Raw genomic sequence first — 20,376 nt, 5'->3', positions numbered from 1 at the left:
GGGCCTGCTGCTTTTTACTGCATCCAACTAACAGCACTCCACCGTATTCCAGACAAGGCCTGGCCAGTGTAGTATAGACTGTGACCAGATCTTCAGTAGGACATTACTGGAAAGAAATGTCAAAAAGGTGCTTTGTGGCCTTTTTCACTGGCTGCTCCAGGTGTCACCACTGAGGTTAGAGTCTAGATGAAAACCAAGATACTTGGTTGTTGTTACCACTGGTACTTCCTGTCCTCCTAGGATTAGTGGTGCAGGTTGTGGATGGTCTTTATAAAAACATATCTGAATTTCCACAGACTTTTTCCCATTCAGGACCATGTTGTTGGATGTGGCCCACTCTTCCAGCTGCTGTATCTCCAAGCCCATGGAAGTGTCCTCTTGGATGCTGGTTAATGGTATGGCTCGGGACAGCCCTACATCGTCTGCATACCCAGTGTCCAGAGTGTCACTGAAGACAACTTTTCGGGTGGGCATGTGAAGGAGAAACAGATATGGTGAAACCACGTCACCTTGTGGCACACCAGAGGTGACCTCTGACCAAGGGCTAAATGTGCCAGTTGCCATCACCCTCTGCCCTCTTTCGGTGGTGTAGCTGTGGAGCCAGGCTAGTAACCTTGGAGACAGTTCAATGTCAGACAGATGTTGCAGGAACTATGCGTGATCTACTCGATCAAAGGCTTTGGACACATTAGCAAGTAACACACTCACCATTGTTGGTTTTATGGAGTCTGTAGCTGTCAGCTAGGAGTGTGTGGCTTTCACAAGGGCGGTAGTAGTGCTGGACTTTGGGAGGTAGTCATACTGATTCGTGCACTTAGATAAAACTGTCCCCTGCCAGTAGGAGATGTTAACAATGTGTTTAATGACAGGGGCTAGATCTTCTGCATGCTCTTTTAGTAGCCAGGCTGGAATGCCATCAGGCCCACATGCTTTACGTGCTCTGAGTCTGGTCAGAGATTGCTTTAACTGGCCAATGCTGCACAGCTCAACCTGCCTTGTAGGCATGGGCAGGGGGAAGATGGCAAGAGGTGTGGTACTTGTCCATGCCTCAGCAAAGAAGCCATTCAAAACATCAGCCACGTCGTCGTCTTCAATTCCCTCGACCTGTATTCTCCCTCCTGATGTTTTCTTTGGTGCCAGTCCATTGTTAATGAAGTCCCACCATTCCTTAGGGTTTTTCTTCTTTAGGTCCTGGATTTCAGTTTTGTAGTAGCTTGTCTTTGCTTCCTTGATAATCATTTGCACTGTGTTTCTGTATTTTCTCCATGTCATTGTTTCTCCCCATCTGTTGAAAATATTCTGTATTTTCCTGATGGCAGCCTTTATTCTTTCAGTCATCCAGGGCTGGTCCAGTGTTGTTGTTTTCTTATTTCTTATTGGCATGCATACATCAAGTGCAGTTTGAATGCAGGAGTTGAACGTCTCCACCTTTGCATCGATGCTCTCCACCTCATATATGCCAGACCAGTCAGTACTGGCCTTACATCGTGCAAAGGTCTCCTTTCTGTTCTGGGTTACCAGATGTCCTTTTTTCCGCTGCACCTCTCTTCTCCCTCCTGATGTTGTGTTTGGAGAGAACAGCAGACATTTGTGATCACTGGATCCGAGAGGGGCAAGGACAGTGGGTTGTGTTGATCAGATCTAGGATGGAGTCCCCTCTGTGGTCTTGTCTTTGACCACTACCACTTCTTATGCATACGTTGGGTGTCTTTTAAATTGCCCAATCTGTAGAATCTCGTCTCACAGTCAGTGCAGTAATAAGTCTTCTCTCCAGTGTGTAATTTTGGTGTTTTAACTTTGCCAATCGGGAGAAACTCTTGCCATATTAAGAGAAGAAGTAAGGATTCTCTCCTGTGTGTGTTCTCTGATGACCTTGCAGATTAGCTGTCGTTTTTAGATCAGTGGTAAGCCTTCTCTCATTTTATGTTTACCTTGGTGTCTTTTTAAATGGCCTATTTGAGAGAAAATCTTTCCACAGTCAGAGCAGGAGTAGGGCTTCCCTCCTGTATGTATACATTCATGTTGTTTTAACTTGCCAGGTCGAGAGAAACTCGTCCCACAGCCAGAGCAGGAGTAAGGCTTCTCTCCTGTGTGTGTTCTCTGATGATGTTTTAGCTCAGTTGATGTTATGAAGCATTTTACACAGTCTGAGCAGGAATAAGGCTTCTCTCCTGTATGTATACGTTCATGTGTTTTTAAGTTGCACAGTTTAGAGAAACTTGCCCCACAGTCAGAGCAGGAGTAAGGCTTCTCTCCTGTGTGTGTTCTCTGATGAAGTTTTAGGTCAGTTGATGTTGTGAAGCATTTTACACAGTCAGAGCAGGAGTAAGGCTTCTCTCCTGTATGTATACGTTCATGTATTTTTAATTTGCACAGTTGAGCGAAACTTGCCCCACAGTCAGAGCAGGAGTAAGGCTTCTCTCCTGTGTGCATCCTTTGGTGCAATGTTAAGCTTTCCTGTCGAGAGAAATTCTTCCCACAGTCAGAGCAGGAGTAAGGTTTCTCTCCTGTATGTATACGTTCGTGCATTTTAAAGTGGCCCAGTCGAAAGAAACTCTTCCCACAGTAAGAGCAGGAGTAAGGCTTCTCTCCTGTGTGTGTTCTCTGATGACGTTTTAGCTCAGTTGATGTTATGAAGCATTTTACACACTCAGAGCAGGAATAAGGCTTCTCTCCTGTATGTATACGTTCATGTGTTTTTAAGTTGGACAGTTGAGAGAAACTTGCACCACAGTCAGAGCAGGAGTAAGGCTTCTCTCCTGTGTGTGTTCTCTGATGACGTTTTAGCTCACTTGATGTTATGAAGCATTTTACACAGTCTGAGCAGGAATAAGGTTTCTCTCCTGTGTGTATACGTTCATGTTCTTTTAAGTTGCCAGGTTGAGAGAAACTTGCCCCACAGTCAGAGCAGGAGTAAGGCTTTTCTCCTGTATGTATACGTTCATGTTGTTTTAAGTGGCCCCGTTGAGAGAAACTCTTCCCACAGTCAGAGCAGGAGTAAGGCTTCTCTCCTGTGTGCACTCTCTGATGAACTGTCAGAGCCTTTGATGTTGTGAAATTCTTCCCACAGTCAGTACAGGAATTCAGATTCTCTCCTGTGTGTATTTGTAGGTGTATTTTTAACTTTGATAGAATTGAGAAACTCTCCTCACAATGTGGGCAGTGGTGAGACCTCTTAGCTCTGTGATCTTCCTGCTGTTGCTCGCTGGATGTAGAGAATGTCTCAACATGGTCTCCTGTGTGAACAACATCAGAAGAACCAATCAGTTGGTGTGATATACATGTCAATCAAATGTATTTTATGAAGCCCTTTTTATATCAGAAGTTGTCACAAAGTGCTTTATCGTCATAACATATAACTATAGTAATAAAAAGAAACGGACACAAAGGTTATCTTCTTGACATCACAGTTCTGGCAAATATGGTAGTGAGAGGAAGCCCACTGGCCGGCAGTGGGAGAAGATGGAAGGAGATGGATTTTGGCCGATATTCTGCAAATGTTCTAATCGATGAAACATCTGATCTTAATACAGTTCTGTTCCCAAAACTAAACTCTGTTATGCACAGAGTGGACTAAGTTTTGTGGACTTACCTGTAACAAAAAAAAATGTATCACGTTATTTAGAAGGAACGCAAAGGCGAATTGAGTTATTGCACAAAAGTACTTCACAGAGGAGGCGTTCCCTAACAGAAATATGCAGATGTGTGCTAGAACACGCCAATAGGATCTCGCTAGCTCGTGCTTGGCTCTGCCCACTATGACTCATCTGTTCCCATTGGAAACGACCAGCTGTGGTCTCTTGGTTTAGTTATCAGAAATCAATGGTGCAACCGTCCGTGCGTTCAGGGATCCTTGGGATGGCCCTACCCCATTATATGAGAAGGGCGGTGCTTAATTTGAGCTGGATCCTCCGGTACCTCTCAGTTTTGTAGTCTATGGTTCCGGAACCCATTTGCCAGAATCAGGTAGCCTACCTCGTGGCAAGAATAATCATTTCCACTGTTTGCAATGTAAAAATCCTAATAAAAGCAATCAGAGTAATTACATTTAGATTCTTCTGTAATTGTCATGCCCCCTAAAAAAATTCTAAGAATATTCTAAGAATTGGTTAATGTTGGGCCGTCTTGGGTTTATGGTTTGCGCAACATTGTAGCCTAGACCAAGGCGTGGCCATTGCTGTGGTGAGAGAGAGAAGCACGCCTGTATCTCTCACAGAAATACAATGACATTCACTTTCTATGATCTCTCTCCCTCTCTGCGCTGTTATAGACATAAGCCGGCAACTCTCTTCTCTCCAGCATTGCACTTCATCATTTATCTCCTAATAGAATAATAGCTGTGGGAAGTGTGCTGGAGGTGCTGCAGCACTCTGCAGTCTGTTCAGAAAGATATTAAATCATTCCCAATACTACACCAGGAGGAAGCCTAGATTTTCACCACAGAGGATCCATAGCTAATTTTAAAATAGCCTAGCTGTGGATTGTGTGTAGCCAAATCACAAGGCATGCCTAACGTGTGGCAAATCTGTCAGTTAACAGCATGCAGCCAAAACAGGCCTTTCGCAAATATTTCTAATACAATCGCTGGAAAACACAGGTTGTAAAGCAAATGGATCCTGCTGAAAATAAAATACTAATGTCTGTATGTTACCAAGTTATCAACTTCCAAATAGGCCTATTGAGCAAACAGCATTGTTTAAAAAAGTAAAGAAAGAGAGAGATAAGCTTTTGGCCGGTGAGTGAGCTGCACATCATTGGGTGAGTCAGTGAAACTGGAAAGCTTTTTTAGGACTATATCTTCCTCATCATATTGTGTTTCTCTGCACACTTAGGGGCCTCGGCTATTGATGGATTCAAGACAAGGTCGTTTTTATTGATCTCAGATTCTCAATGTCAAAGTAGCCTGTCATTTTGATCATTTGTGAGGTATTCAAAAAAGATTCTGCGAAAGTCTCCAGTCATCTAAAATGATGTAGAATTGCATAAAATCCATTTATAAAAAGAACACATTTTTCCCAGACTCTAGGCTACAAAAAATAAATTCCATGTGTGTAACTTCTGCAAGCGGCTCCACACCACTGCTCTATGCCCGTACGCGAAAGCCATGATAATGCATGCAATGCTTTGTTATAAAGGTTGTTTGTTTTTATCCGTTCTGGTACCTCAGAGCCCCCCAGGTCACCCCCCTCTCGGGCTCACTTTTGGTTCCGGCACCGCCCAATTTACAAATGAAGCACTGGAGAAGTGGGTAGCTGCCGCTGCCTCCTCCGGGACACTTCTCCTTTGCATAAAGTTAATCAGGCTGTTGATTGTGGCCTGTGGAATGTTGTCCCACTCCTCTTCGATGGCGGTGTTAAATTCCTGGATATTGGCGGGAACTGGAACAAGCTGTGGTCCACGTCGATCCAGACCATCCCAAACATGCTCAAAGGGTGACATGTCTGGTGAGTATGCAGGCCATGGAAGAATTGGGACATTTTCAGCATGTTCAATTGTGTACAGATCCTTGCGACATGGGGCCGTGCATTATCATGCTAAAACACGAGGTGATGGAGGTGGATGAATGGCCTCAGGATCTTGTCATGGCATCTCTGTGCATTCAAACTGCCATCGATAAAATGCAATTGTGTTAGTTGTCTGTAGCTTATGTCATCCCATACCATAACCCCGATACCACCATGTGGCACTCTGTTCACAACATTGACATCAGCAAACCGCACGCCCACACAACGCCATACACGGTGGTCAGCAGTTGTGAGGCTGGTTGGGCATACTGCACAATTCTCTAAAACAACATTGGAGGTAGCTAATGGTAGAGAAATTAACCTAACATTCTCTGGCAACAGCTCTAGTGGACATTCCTGCAGTCAGCATGCCAATTGCATGCTCCCTCAAAACTTGAGACATCTGTGGCATTGTGTTGTGTGAAAAACCTGCACATTTTAGAGTGGCATTTTTGTATTTGTTAGGGATCCCCATTAGATGCTGCCAAGCACCTCCTCAGCTACTCTTGTCCCCAGCACAAGGTGCACCTGTGTAATGATGATCATGCTATTTAATCAGCTTCTTGATATGCCACACCTGTCAAGTGGATGGATTATCTTGGCAAAGGAGAAATGCTCACTAACAGGGATGTAAACAAATTTGTGCACAACATTTTAGAAATAAGTTTGTGTCTAGAACATTTCTGGGATCTTTTATTTCACCTCATGAAACATGGGACCAACACTTGACATGTTGCGTTTATATGGTTGTTCAGTGTATACAGTATTTCCCAAAAAAAATCATACAAACTATCAATAACGAAATTTAAATTGAACTGAAATCAGCTTTTCTGTTCTAATCAGGTCCATTCACAGGCTCAGAAGGATCCTGTGAGGGCGGAACATTTTCTGGCAACAGTAGACCTTGCAGGGCTTCTGCCGTGAAGTCTTGGAGACCCAAAAACTTCTCAGCTGCAGATATAATGATGTCCAGCATCTTGGACTTATTGTGCAGTAAAATTAATAACTGTGGCTGTAAATACTAAAAAATCCACCTTCAAAATAAGTGTATCGAGAACACTTTTTTTATTTTTTTATTTATTTAACCGTTATTTAACCAGGTAAGCCAGTTGAGAACAAGTTCTCATTTACAACTGCGACCTGGTCAAGATAAGGCAAAGCAGTGCGATAAAAACAACAACACAGAGTTACATATGGGGTAAAATAAAACAAAGTCAAAAATACAACAGAAAAAATATATATACAGTGTGTGCAAATGTAGCAAGTTATGGAGGTAAGGCAATAAATAGGCTATAGTGCAAAATAATTACAATTAGTATTAACACTGGAATGATAGATGTGCAAGAGATGATGTGCAAATAGAGATACTGGGGTACAAATGAGCAAAATAAATAACAATATAGGGATGAGGTAGTTGGGCGGGCTAATTTCAGATGGGCTGTGTACAGGTGCAGTGATCGGTAAGGTGCTCTGACAACTGATGCTTAAAGTGTAACATATTCCACTTGATTGACATACATTATTTGCAACTGGTTGCAGTGCATCCACCGCCATATCTTCTTCAGAACTGTGGCCTCTTGCCCCTATAACTCTCTTCACCGCCTCCACATAGGAGATTTGCTGTACAGCCCTGATCCTTGACACCTCAACCTCTTTCACCCTAACAGGGCACTCTGGGAATTCAGGAATATGACCCCCACCACAGTTACAACATTTTACATTCACATGCTCTTCAATAACATATTCCTTCCGTCTGCAAACACTTGATATGTGGCCAAACTTTTTACATTTCTTGCATTGCATCAGGTTTTACACAAACTCTCTTATGGGGTATATTATATATCCCAGCTTTACATAGGGTGGTAGATACTCTTCATCAAACATCAATAATAAAGATGAACTTTGCTCCTTTTTCACATTCTCCATACGGGTCAAGTGACGTGAATTTGCATCATCCTTCTTCTTCTTTGGGATTTGGTTGGCGGAGCGCATTCAACTTTTAGGTGCATACACTGCCACCTACTGTACTGGTGTGTGAGGCCATTCACAGCCTACATACCATTACATTCATTGATACTGTAATTAATACAAAATTGCCCTGCCAAGTATTAGCCCGCTCTAAAAAATGTGAGGGAAAATGTTCTTGGTTCGTGCAGGTGACTGACCTCCTCAGAAGAACATTGTTCTGGGAACCAAAAGGGATTTCTCAGTTTCAAGGTCTCAGCTTGGAGAGAAGAAGCCTTGTGAGGTATTGGTCGGTCACATGCAGGAACCAAATGTTAATGATGAATTCATTATTAATAAGCTAAATCATGCAAATATAACTTGTCTGTGTAAGCAGTATATAGGACAACTAACGGGACTGCCCCGGCAGAGCTCCCGACCGACGTGTACTATGGTGCTTTTAAGTTTGTTGGAACCTCTCCAGCTTGCTGATAAAAAATAATGATTAATTTAAGTTTGACTTTGTGTCCCTTCGTGGCAATTTTCCACGACAAAAACCCACCACCCCATTCCACTATTTAACACTATCTAGTCCTACGCCAGACCACTACCACTCAACACCCCCTGCAGCTGTTCTGCAGTAAATCCTCGCAATCCCAAGTACTTCTCTGCCGCTGCCACCACAGTCTCTATTTTCTGGGACTTTTGATCCATTTCTGCAGTACAATTGACAACCATTGTTATAAATGCTAAAATGCCCACCTTACTGAAGCACATATTCTTCCCATCACTCTCTCTTGGTCTCTGCCTACTCACAGGAATCCTCTCAAGATCCCTCACCCTGTACCCATCTTCCTCTACCACTCTCTTCACTGCTTCGGCATACAACACGTTCTGTATTACTGTAACCCTGGCAACCTCAATCTGTCTTTCTCTCACCTGACACCTCAGATCTCCAGCCCGTTAGCACCCCCATAACTAACACACAGAACTTTCTCCACTGATACCACACATTTCTCATCTCATGCCCTCCTGTACACTTGTCACATCTAGGCATCTCATGCCTACACACTGCTGCAACAGGCCCATAAACGTCACCCCTAAAACACTGTAGTATTTACGGAACAGAATCACTCAGGGGATAACTGACACTTCCTACCTTGACCTTATCTGACAGAGACTATGTATCAAAATCCAACATGGCAGATAATGTATTCTCTGTTTCCCCACGCTCTACACCGGATCTACGTCTCACCAAACGGAGGGCGTCACAGACACCTGGAATCTTCCATTTCAACTGCTCATCCTCAACACTTAAATCTAACGCCGTTATCACTCCTTTCAATGCCACCCTGTTCCGGAGAGCAATTCAAGTCACAATTCCGGTCTCTAATCGCGCCCACTCATCATCCTTATCATCCTCGGAACGAGGCCCAAACTCAAGAGTTCCTCACAGCAGGTAATTATTCATCCTCACTCTCACCAGGTTCCATCGCTGAGCTACTGGAGGAAGTATCCCTCTTTATACACTAGACGATAACCTCCCTCACCACACTGCTTCTCTCTACACTCAGCTCCTTCTCAGCGGTCATCACTGCACCTGCCACCACAGTTAATTCATCCTCACTCTCATCACGTTCACTTTCCTCCTGTAGCTCTTCTAAAAGTTATGTGTGATCTTCCATTCCATAGTCACTCAAATCATATTCCACTTTTCTCCTTTCTCCTTGTCCACCATCTTCTCCTTCATCAGATCTTCCAGAAGATTTGTGCATCCCCCACTCCACTTTTTTTCTTGTCCGCCATCTTACCACGTGTCTCAGCTCATCCACACCCCACTAGCTTCATGTAGCTGCACACTAATTATGTACCACAATATAAATGATAATACCCATAAAACCTAGCAGTCATAACAGGGAAATGGTTCCAATAATTTTTCCACCATTCATTTTTCCCATAGGGGATTTTAGAAACACTTAAAATAAGGGCTGTGTTTCGTGTAGGCTTACCCTGGCATGGCGTTTTGATAACCATGTCAATCTCTCTAGGACAAGGTGACTTATCAATATTTTCGCCTGTATTTACCCCTACAAAAATGACATTTAATTAGCTACTAATGTGGCTATCATAAAGAACTACAAATGCCATGATGATCTGGACAAAATTGCCGAATCCAGTCAAAGGTAAGGATCTCTGGGTTAACTATCTAATGTTAGCTTATTTATTCATTACTAAATTTAGCTACATTTATTTAAATGGTCAATTCTGTGAACTGTCTTGTGCAAGTTTTAAATTGACACAATACCTGTTAGCAAAGGTGTCAGCTAGAGATGACATGCAGGAGATTGCAGTGATTTGTTGTTTTGCATGATGTCTACTTTGATGATAATTAGAGTTTTATAATCTGAGAGGAAATAGAGCCAAATATATTGCTAAAAGTCACACCAGGGTAAGCCTACACAAAACAGCCCTTATTTTAATTGTTTCTAAAATGAATAAAAAGGGAAAATGATTGGAACCATTTCCCTGTTTGACCGCTACGTTTTATGACACCATTTTTGCAAAAATAACAATAATAAAAAAACTGTATTCAGACTTTACTCAGGACTTTGTAGAAGCACCTTTGGCAGTGATTACAGCCTTGAGTGTTCTTGGGTATGACTCTACAAGCATGGCATACCTGTATTTGAGGAGTTTCTCTGCAGATCCTCTGAAGCTTGTCAGGTTAGATGGGGAGTGTCGCCATACAGCTATTTTCAGGTCTCTCTGTACTTTGCTCCGTTCATCTTTCCCTCATTCCTGACTAGTCTCCCAGTCCTTGCCACTGAAAAACACCACCACAGCATGATGCTGCCCCCACCATGCTTCACCGTTGGGATGGTGCCAGGATTCCTCCAGACGTGACGCTTGGCATTCAGGCCAAAGAGTTCAATCTTGGTTTCATCAGACCAGAGAATCTTGTTTCTCATTGTCTGAGAATCCTTAAGGTGTCTTTTGGCAAACTCCCAGCGGACAGTCATGTGCCTTTTCATGAGAAGTGGCTTCCGTCGAGCCACTCTACCCTAAAGGCCTGATTGGTGGAGTGCTGCAGAGATGGTTGTCCTTCTGGAAGTTTCTCCCATCACCAGAGGAACAGGCTTCTTGGTGACCTCCCTGACCAAGGCCCTTCTCCCGCTATAGCTTAGTTTGTCCGGGCAGCCAGCTCTTGAAAAAGTATTGGTGGTTCTACACTTCTTCCATTTAAGAATGATGGAGGCCTTTCGATCATATCCTTGGACTAAAATGATTGACACTCAGGTGCAAGCCTAACATCATGTGCAAAGGGCCTTTGGGTAACGTAGCACATATTCAATGATATCTATTTTTCTCACGTAGGCTGTTCATTTCTGATCTTTGATACTTTTTTTGGTTTATAAACGTATCATGGTATACTACGTTAACGCTATACGTATGGGCCATATTGTTACTTGGTAGCTACTAGCAACAGACCCTGTCTTGTGGATCATCTACCACTATTTTGGACGGTCCATACTGTAACGTTAACGTTAGTCTCAGGCTTCACTAACTAGCATTACTGTTTTAGGTGGAAATATTATTTTCTACTTTTCAAACAAATACTACGTGATATTTCACATATCATCTTGCAAGATAGGCCTTTTGTTTTGATTGTGAGAAGTAATGGCCGAGAGAAGGCAGGAGACACTTTGTTTTGTTTAGCGTCGCTTAGGTTAGACTGCTCCCTTTAATGGATCAGTCGTCCACCAGGCTACACTCTACGATTAGGGGGAGGTGGGAGAGGAAGCGTTGGGTGTCTCGGTTAGGGAGACAGTGGAATGGGGTTCAGTGTTTTACTGTTAGGAAATATTTATGTCTGTTTCAACAGATCTTTACATATTTTCCTCACTACAAAATATTAATGCGGTCCTTGTGGTTACTAAACAGATTTTAGATATGCCTTTATGCTATAGCTTATTCCATGTTTACATCTTTGGTTAAATGACTTCAAATGCTAAACTTAAATTTACTTTGTGGAATGTCCATGGAGTTAATTAACTATCCAAGCTTAAAACAGGTTATTACTAGGCTTAAATAACTTCATTCATCTATTGTGTTCCTACAAGAAACTCAATTGTTGAAGGATGAGCTACTTAAAGTATGCAGGAGATGACAAGGGCAAGTAGTAGCATCCTGTTTCTCCTCTCATTCTCATGGTGTTATGGTTTTAATTCACTAATCTGTTCCGATTCAAGTGGATACTATTATAACTGATACAGCTGGTAGATACATTTTGATACAGGGAACTCTTTTGAATGAGCATATTCATCTGGTTAATGTTTATGGTCCTAATGATGATAATCCCAAATTCTTTGAGAATGTATTTCTATTGATAGCCTCCATTCCTGGTAAAGTCCTAATGGCAGGAGACTTTAATTGCACTCTTGATCCTCATCTAGATCGCTCCTCTGGTTTAGACACTTCCCACTCGCAGAGTAGAAAGAAATTACAGCATTTCATTCAGGACTTAAATCTATGTGAACCTTGGAGGACTCAGAACCCGAGTAAAAGGGAGTATTCATGTTACTCGTCAACATTTAAATCATATTCTCATGTAGACTACTTTTTAGTTTCTTGCTTATTGCTTCCCAATGTAGCAGGAAATGGATATGATAGTATTGTTTTGAATGACTATTCCCTTGTGTCATTATTCTATAGGGATACAAAACTAGTAAAAGGATCCTCTTGATGGCGTTTGCAGAACCCAGACTGGTTACAGGACCCAGACTTCTTACATTACGTTGGAGTGCATATAGATGTTTGACATTGAACACTGACCAAATGTCAGCGAGTACCAGATGGGAGGCTTTCAAAGCACATATTTCAGGACAAATTATACGTTTTACCAGTTTCAAATCTAATAAATCAGAAAATGAGAGACGGATAGCAAAATGAGAGAATTGGAGAGGGAAGCTTTTTTGGATAACTCAGTAGAAGTAAACAAGGAATGATTTGGTCTTAAAGCTCAGTATGAAGAACTTCCCACCTCAAAGGCTGCAAACAGCTTAACTAGACTGAAACAGTCCTATGATCAAGGTGATCATGGTTTAGACACTCGCAGAGTAGAAAGACATTTTGGAAATGTGATCGTTCAGATGTTGTTTTTGCAACAATTGAACAAAAACCAGTTTTTGCTTTATCATTATGGGGTATTGTGAGTAGATTGATTAGGGAAAAAACTATTTAATCTATTTTACAGTAAGGCTGTAACGTAACAAAATATCAAAAAAGTCAAGGGGTCTGAATACTTTCCGAATGCACTGTATATAGACAGGTGTGTGCCTTTCCAAATCATGTCCAACAAACTTAATTAGATAGAACCTGCTCTTACCCTGAGAAACAGATTTCCCAATCTTCTCCTCCTCTTCTTCATCTTTAATGATGACATTCAGCTCCAGTGTTTGACTGCAGTCTTCCAGCTTCACTGATGCCATCTCTGGATATTGCGATGCAAACTGGGCTCCACTGTCACAATCAGGACTCAGTGACTGTATGTTTGGACTCAGTGTGGAAGGAGAGAGGCAGGCTGGGTTTGTCCTCACTGTTGATGTTACCGGCCTCAGACTGAATCGACCAGTAGTAATATAGAGAGCACAGACACAAAAGTTAGTGTTGACAGTTCTGGCACTTTCTTTATTCTCAAAAAATATTTTCACTTTTTTCTTGTTCAATTATCTAATTCAGTGCTTTACTTGGACTGAAATAGGTGCCAATACTCATTTTGGGTGCCGGTACTGTTTATATTAAAGTGCAGGAGCTCCACAATACTTTTGAGCTAATACCTAACCTGTAGTAGATAAATGCATAAATGACTCAAAATCCATTTAGTACAAGGTTACAGTTTGTTTTAGACAGCACTGTGTGCTAATTTCCTGAATAACCTTGTCTTCACTGTATTACTTCAATCAAAAAACAATTGTATTTCCTGTTTACACCATAAAAAAACATTTATTGATAAAGACTGAAACTAGTGAATGTGTCTGAATATTAGTACACATGTAGAAAACTGATAATCATTACATTCAGCTTCAAAACAGTAGTGCGACCGTGAAATTGTCTCTATCTGATGCACCCGCACTGTCCTCACTGAAGTCTGTTGACGCTGACCGAGAGTAGCCGCCATTATACCAGCTTGGGAATTTTACACAAAACCAATAACATGCTAAACGAACTCAGAAATCTCAAATAAATTGATTATTTATAAACTAAAATGAGAAATGTATGTACATCCACTCAGACAAACCCAAAATCTCTAGCTATGTGACTTGTAAAATAGTTTTTATCACGTTCTTTCACTCACTCGGTTTGACACAAAAAAACACATCAAACGTTTACCAAACGTGATAATACCTTAACGGATGTGTTAACTAACATGGTATGACATGTTCTTTCGACATTAGAAAGTTTAAACGTGCTATTACATACCTGTAGTAATAAATAGAAACGGACACAAAGGTTATCTTCTTGACTGCATAGTTCTGGCGCTTTCTTTATTGTGAAGAACGTGGGATGGGCGCGCCTGCCGGAACTTCCTGTACCCCCACTACTACTGTGCAACGGTCCGTGTATTTCGGGATCCTTGGGACGGCCCTACCAGTGTTGCCAACTCATTTTCAGGAGAAGTTGCTAGAGGCAGGTCGATATTTTGCTAAAAGTTATGATTTGACATTTGTTCGTTTAGATTTGTTTGTTTATTATCACATATTTGTATTTGTAAAAGTAATATAAACACATAACATTTATATGATCAGATTTTTTTATTTATAAACACAACACATTTAATTATTAAACAATTACACATTACACATTATTGAACAATTACATTTGATTTATATTCTTATTAACTAGTAGTGTATTGGTAGTTAGTAAACATGCTACCTAACTGATCAACAATTATAGGTACAAGCTAATAACAAGGTATATATGCTATCTTATTGAACAAGCAACTTAACTCAAATAATGATGTGTGCGCTAGGCATCTCTCTCCAGCTCTCTCCAGGTTGTTGTGCTGCTTGGCTGGCCTGCTGCTGCCTGTGCACGAGCTGAGCGCCTGCTGCTGACGTCACTCACAATGCACTTTTGCAGCCAGCCACGTGTGTTGTGACTGAGTGTGTGACAGATAAAATCGTTTTAGTGTCATTTAGAGGTAAAATGTGTGCATTTTAGTGTTTGAGTCACTTTTCAAAAGTTGCTAAAAGTTCCAAATAAGTTTTTTAAAGTAGCTACATTTGTTGCTAGGTGCTGTTTGAAAAAAAAGTTGCCAGGGTAGTCTGAAAAGTTGCTAAATCTAGCAACAAAATTGCTAAGTTGGCATCACTGGGCCCTACCCCATTACATGAGAACAGGGTATCTGCCGCTGCCTCCTCCTCCTCCGGGACACTTCTACTTTGCATAGAGTTGATCAATCTGTTGATTGTGGCCTGTGGAATGTTGTCCCATTCCTCTTCAGTGGCTGTGTGAAGTTGCTGTATATTGACGGGAACTGGAACAAGCTGTGGTACACGTCGATCCAGCCCTCCCAAACATGCTCAATGGTTGACATGTCTGGTGAGTATGAAGGACATGGAAGAACTGGGACATTTTCAGCTTCCTGGAATTGTGTACAGATCCTTGCGACATTGGGCCCTGCATTATCATGCTGAAACATGACGTGATGTCGGCAGGACAATGGGCCTCAGGATCTTGTCATGGTATCTCTGTGCATTAAATTTGCCATTAAGAAAATGCAATTTTGTTCCTTCTCTGTAGCTTATGCCTGCCCATACCATAACCCTGACACTAACATGGGGTACTCTGTTCATGACATTGACATCAGCAAACTGCTCGCCCACACACCACCATACACTTGGTCTGCAGTTGTGAGGGTGGTTGGGCATACTGCCAATTTCACAAAAACAAAGTTGGAGGCAGCTTATGGTATAGAAATTACCATTCAATTATCTGGCAACAGCTCTGGTGGACATTCCTGCAGTCAGCATGCCAGTTGCATGCTCCCTCAAAACTTGAGACATCATTGTCAGTGGTAGAAAAAGCACCCATTTGTCATACTTGAGTAAAAATAAAGATACCTTAATAGAAAATGACAAGTAAAACTGAAAGTCACCCAGTAAAATACTACTTGAGTAAAAGTCTATAAGTATTTGGTTTTTAAATATACTTCACTATCAAACGTAAAAGTATGAATCATTTCAAATTCCTTATATTAAGTAAACCAGATGACACCATTTTATTTTTTATTTATGGATAGCCAGGGGCACACTCCAACACTCAGACATCATTTACAAACTAAACATGTGTTTAGTGAGTCCACCAGATCAGAGGCAGTAGGGATGACCAGGGATGTTCTCTTGATAATTGCGTGAATTTGACAATTTTTTCTGTCCTAAGCATTCAAAATGTAATGAGTACTTTTGGGTGTCAGGGAAAATGTATGGAGTAAAAAGTACATATTTTTCTTTCGGAATGTAGTGAAGTAAAAGTTGTCAAAAATATAAATAGTAAAGTACAGATACCCGAAAAAAAGACTTAAGTAGTACTTTAAAGTATTTTTACTTTAGTACTTTACACCACTGGGCAAAACTGGGTGTTGTGTGACAAAACTTCACGTTAGTGTTTTTTTTTTTACGGGGTATCTTATATATCCCAGCTTTACATACGGTGGAAGATAGGTTTACCCTGGGGTAACGTTTTGATAACAGTGTAAATCTCTCTAGGACAAGGTGACTTTGATCAATATATTCACCTGCATTTACCCCCCAAAAATGAAACACTAATTAACTGCTAATGTGGCTATCCAAAAAAACTACAAATGCCATGATGATCTGGACAAGACTGCCGAATCGAGGCAAAGGTAACTATATACCTGGCTGGATTAACTATATAATGTTAGCTAAATGTAGCAATTAATAAATAGGCTACATTTATTTAAATGGACAATTCTGAAGGAGGGCACTTACCCTGCGACTTAAAAAAACGCCCCTTTTCTAAAAACAACATTTCATTAAATATTTCAAAATGTGTAAACTGTAGCAATTTATTTCCCTTTATAGTTTATTAGCCTAAGCATGACCTTCATCCACATAATTCCCCCCCCCCAAATGTTGCTTTTTTGTGTCAGCAATTAGACATTGTTCTTAGGGGGGCGAGTTACCCCCTAGTACCCTAGCGCCAGTCTCCTCTAGGTACATAGGATGGCTACTTCCTTGGTAAAGGTTTTAGCTATGTGTTATTTTAGTGTCAAACCGAGTGAGTGAAGAACGTGATAAAAACTATTTTACAAGTCACATAGCTAACTAGAGACTTTGGGTTTGTCTGCGTGATTGAACGTACATCATTTCGTCAAGATAATTTAATAAATAATCAATTTATTTGAGATTTTCTGAGTTTGTTTACATCAACATACTTCACTGCAGACAGTGCGGATGCATTAGAGAGAGAAGTTGACGGTTGCATTACTATTTTGAAGCTGCCTGAATGTAATGTCCAGCAGTTTTCTAATGTGTTGTAATCTAGGGTTGGAATGAACCGGAAACTAAAGTGTTCTATACTTTTCAGGAGGCAGTAGGTGGTACTCCAAGACTGCCAACACACGCTGAGGAAGAGTCAGATGGTGAACTCCAGACAGTAGGTGGTACTCCTCCAAGACTGCCAACACACGTTGAGGAAGAGTCAGATGGTGAGCTTGAAGCAGTAGGTGGTTGTCAAGTTGTGTATGGTTCACACTGCAGCTCTTTGCCCAAACTTGAGAAAGGCCTCTTTCAGGACTGAAGGACGCAAGGGACAACTCAATGTTCTTCTGCTTGGAAGGACAGGACCTAGGGGAGACTTAGGAAGCTTTGAGTTTGAAGACTACTCCTACAAATGGTTAAGAGTCATTCAAGCGGAAATTAACTGGTTCTGGAGGAAGTGGAGTCAGTTGGCTGGACCTAACCTGTTTGTGAGGAGTAAGTGGCACACAAAGCAGCGAAACGTAGCCGTTGGAGATGTCGTCTGGCTTGCAGACCAGAACGCTTTGAGGAGTCAGTATAAGCTTGGTAGGGTCATCAATGTCAACGCTGGCATTGTGAGAGATGCAAATATACGAACCTTCCCAAGTTATCCCATCTCAACTTTGAAGCATGTTCATGGAGACAAAACAAAGAAACGTTCAATCAAAATCCCTGGTACAATCTCCACAAGTACCTCACCAAAAGCCAATCGGAGTGTGACCAGCATGCCGCCGCCACCCAGAAGAACCCGGCTAAGAAACACTCAATCTTTCCCCCTCTGGTCACACAACGGCCTCATTCTCCGTCCAAGACGTCGCACCCACACGCTTCACACAGATTTTCTGTCCCATCCCACCTCCTGGCTCCCGGCCCTCCTGCCCAGCTGAGGCAGACCCATCCGCATGTCCACCCCAGGTCCCCATTGACTGACCAGGCAAAGGTCAAGGATAAGGTCAAGAGGTCAGAGGTTGCATCGTCTGAGGAATTGTCTGAGGAAGTTCAACGGAGAGGCGCAGAAATTGAGAATATGTATAAAGCGCAGCTGAAAGAGAGGATGGCCCAAAAGAGAAAGGAAGAGATTCTGATGAAAAGGATAAACAACTATGACAAGAACGATGACACTGAGGCCTCCTGCTCCTCTGCAGTAGGACAATCAAAGACCCCTGCCACAGCCCCCGAGCGTCCGGCCAGCCCAGAGGCTACCACAGATGCCACGCCAGTGGCCGTCCAAGAGGACACTCAGGGGGCCACCCAGCAGGACCTAGCAGAGGTTGTGAATGTGCTCAAGAGGCAGTCATCTGACCTATACCTGCCTGACGACGTTTGTGAGGATTCACTCACGTGGAGCTCCATTTACGAGGAGCTGTGCCCACTTGCTCACAGGGTGAACTCAGAAGCTGACTACATCAAGGCGCTCTGCGCCACCACTGAGAAGGCTGTGACGCCCTTGCGCTTGTCTCAGGAGGATGTGTCTCAGAGTATGAGTGAGGACACAAGTGAGGAGGGGAGTAGTACAAGTGAGGAGGGGAGTAGTGAAAGTGAGGAGAGCATGAGTGGACAACAACAGAGATGTCTACACAGGGATCCTTATGGTGAGAGGGAGAGGAAGAAGATTGATAGTCGTACAATGGAAGGGAGATATGCAACCGCAAATGCAATGTCTATGATGGCGAGCCTAGGGAAAGAAGAACTTAATGCCATGAGCTACGCAGAGAGGCTTAAATATTTCAAGGACGAGGCTAAGAAAAATGAAGAGATGTTGAAGATGAAAAGTGGGAAGGAAAAAGAAAGGAAGGCGGAGAAAGACAGGGAAGAAGAGCTCAAAAAGTGGGAAAAGAGACAGAAGAAATCGGTTGAGGAGGAAAGGAAAATGACAGAAAAGATGGAAAAAAAGAAGTTAGAGGAGCAGATGAAAAGGGAGAAGGCAGAGATGAAACTAAAGATCGAACAAGAGAAAAAGAGACAAGAGCAAGAGAAAAAGAGAGAAAAAAAAGAAATGAAGAAGCAGCAGATGCAACAGAAGGCCCGCGAAAAAGAAGAGAAAAAGAGGGTGGAGAAAGAAAAAAAGAGGGAGAAAAAGCTTTATCTTTGCTTTATCTTGGCCAGGTCGCAGTTGTAAATGAGAACTTGTTCTCAACTGGTTTACCTGGTTAAATAAAGGTGAAATAAAAAAAAATAAAAAATAAAAGAGGGCAGAGGAGTTGAAAAAGATTGAGAAACAGAGGATGGAGGAGGAGAAGAACATGGAAAAGGAGAGAATGAAGGTGCTGGAGATGCAGCAAAAGGCACAAGAGAAAGAAGATAAAAGGAGGAAGGAGGAGAAGAAAAGGAGATTGAAGATACAGCAGGAACAAGAGAAGGAGGAGAAGAAAAGGCAGAAAAGGATATGGGACGAGGATAAGAAGAGAGCAGAGCTTCAAAGAATAAAAGATGACGAGGCCAGGTTCAAGATGGAGATGGAGAAACTGTATGAGAGAGAAGAGCGGAATGCACAGATTGAAAGAGAAAAGAGGCGTGCGATGTATGAGAAAAAAGGGCAGACACAGAGAGCAAAACAGGTGGTGCCCTACCAGGTCACAGCGTTTACATCTGTGTGGACGGAAGAGAGGGAGCAGTGTCCAGAGACCGCTCACGCACAGTCTGCCAAGAGGAGAACAAGGAAGAAGCAGAAGAATGAGGCGGACGAGGCGTTGACAACTTTTGAGTAGATGACGAAAGAAAAGCGAGCAGACAAAGGAAGAAAGAAATGTTGTCAATGCTCTTAGGTATGTTAATAGATGTAAATAAACAAACATTTTTATATTTAAGGCAAAAAACAAACAAAAAAACTGGAAAAGGAGCAAAAAGGGGGGGGGGGGGGGGAGCCAGGCACGAGGGTGAAGAGGAGAAAACATGAGAGGAGGAAGGGAGACCAGAGTGGTTTATCAGGAGGGAAATAGGAGATATAGAATTCAAGTTCTGATGGACAGAATCAGGACGGACCATGGGATAAAAGGTCAATGAGATTAGCAGTAAAGAAGAGCTAAGTGGATCAAAAGAAAGTTATGGAAAACGCAAGGGGGGAGGGCAATACTCAGAGGCAGAAGAAGACAAGATAAACAGAGACCAAGAGAAAAGAGGTGAAACCATTTCATAAGACTAATAGAGAGGAGATGGACATATGGGCAAATTAGCTATCCCAACTGGAACCTAGCTAATGCATTCCGAAGAGGCAGACTTCCAGTCTGAGGTAGATGAAAAGAGCAGCCATAGAAACAGATCTGTAGAAGCATCAATTGGAAAGGATGGGAGGGTTGGAGGAGGAGCACATTTGGATGACTACATTAGGTAAGTGTTTACGATCAAAGCCTGTTCTCTGTAGACAACTGTATTAGTGTTGACAGAAG

At 42.2% G+C, this 20,376-nt stretch overlaps 1 protein-coding gene across 1 annotated transcript; it reads left to right on the top strand.

The window, feature by feature from the left end:
- Positions 1-316: 316 nt before the first annotated feature.
- On the top strand, positions 317-19,698 carry LOC311121554 (uncharacterized protein; the record flags this gene model as incomplete). The annotated part of the gene is made up of 3 exons (XM_084196027.1): positions 317-395; positions 17,620-19,037; positions 19,180-19,698. The coding sequence occupies 3 exons, from the start codon at positions 317-319 to the stop codon at positions 19,696-19,698; spliced, it is 2,016 nt and encodes a 671-aa protein (XP_084052153.1).
- Positions 19,699-20,376: the final 678 nt, after the last annotated feature.

Source organism: Coregonus lavaretus (genome assembly GCF_964263955.1).
Source record: "Coregonus lavaretus genome assembly, contig: HAP1_SCAFFOLD_90, whole genome shotgun sequence".
In the NCBI taxonomy this organism is placed as follows: Eukaryota; Metazoa; Chordata; class Actinopteri; order Salmoniformes; family Salmonidae; genus Coregonus; species Coregonus lavaretus.
The sequence above is the reverse complement of the archived record's forward strand: the minus strand, read 5'-3'. Positions and strand labels throughout refer to the sequence as shown.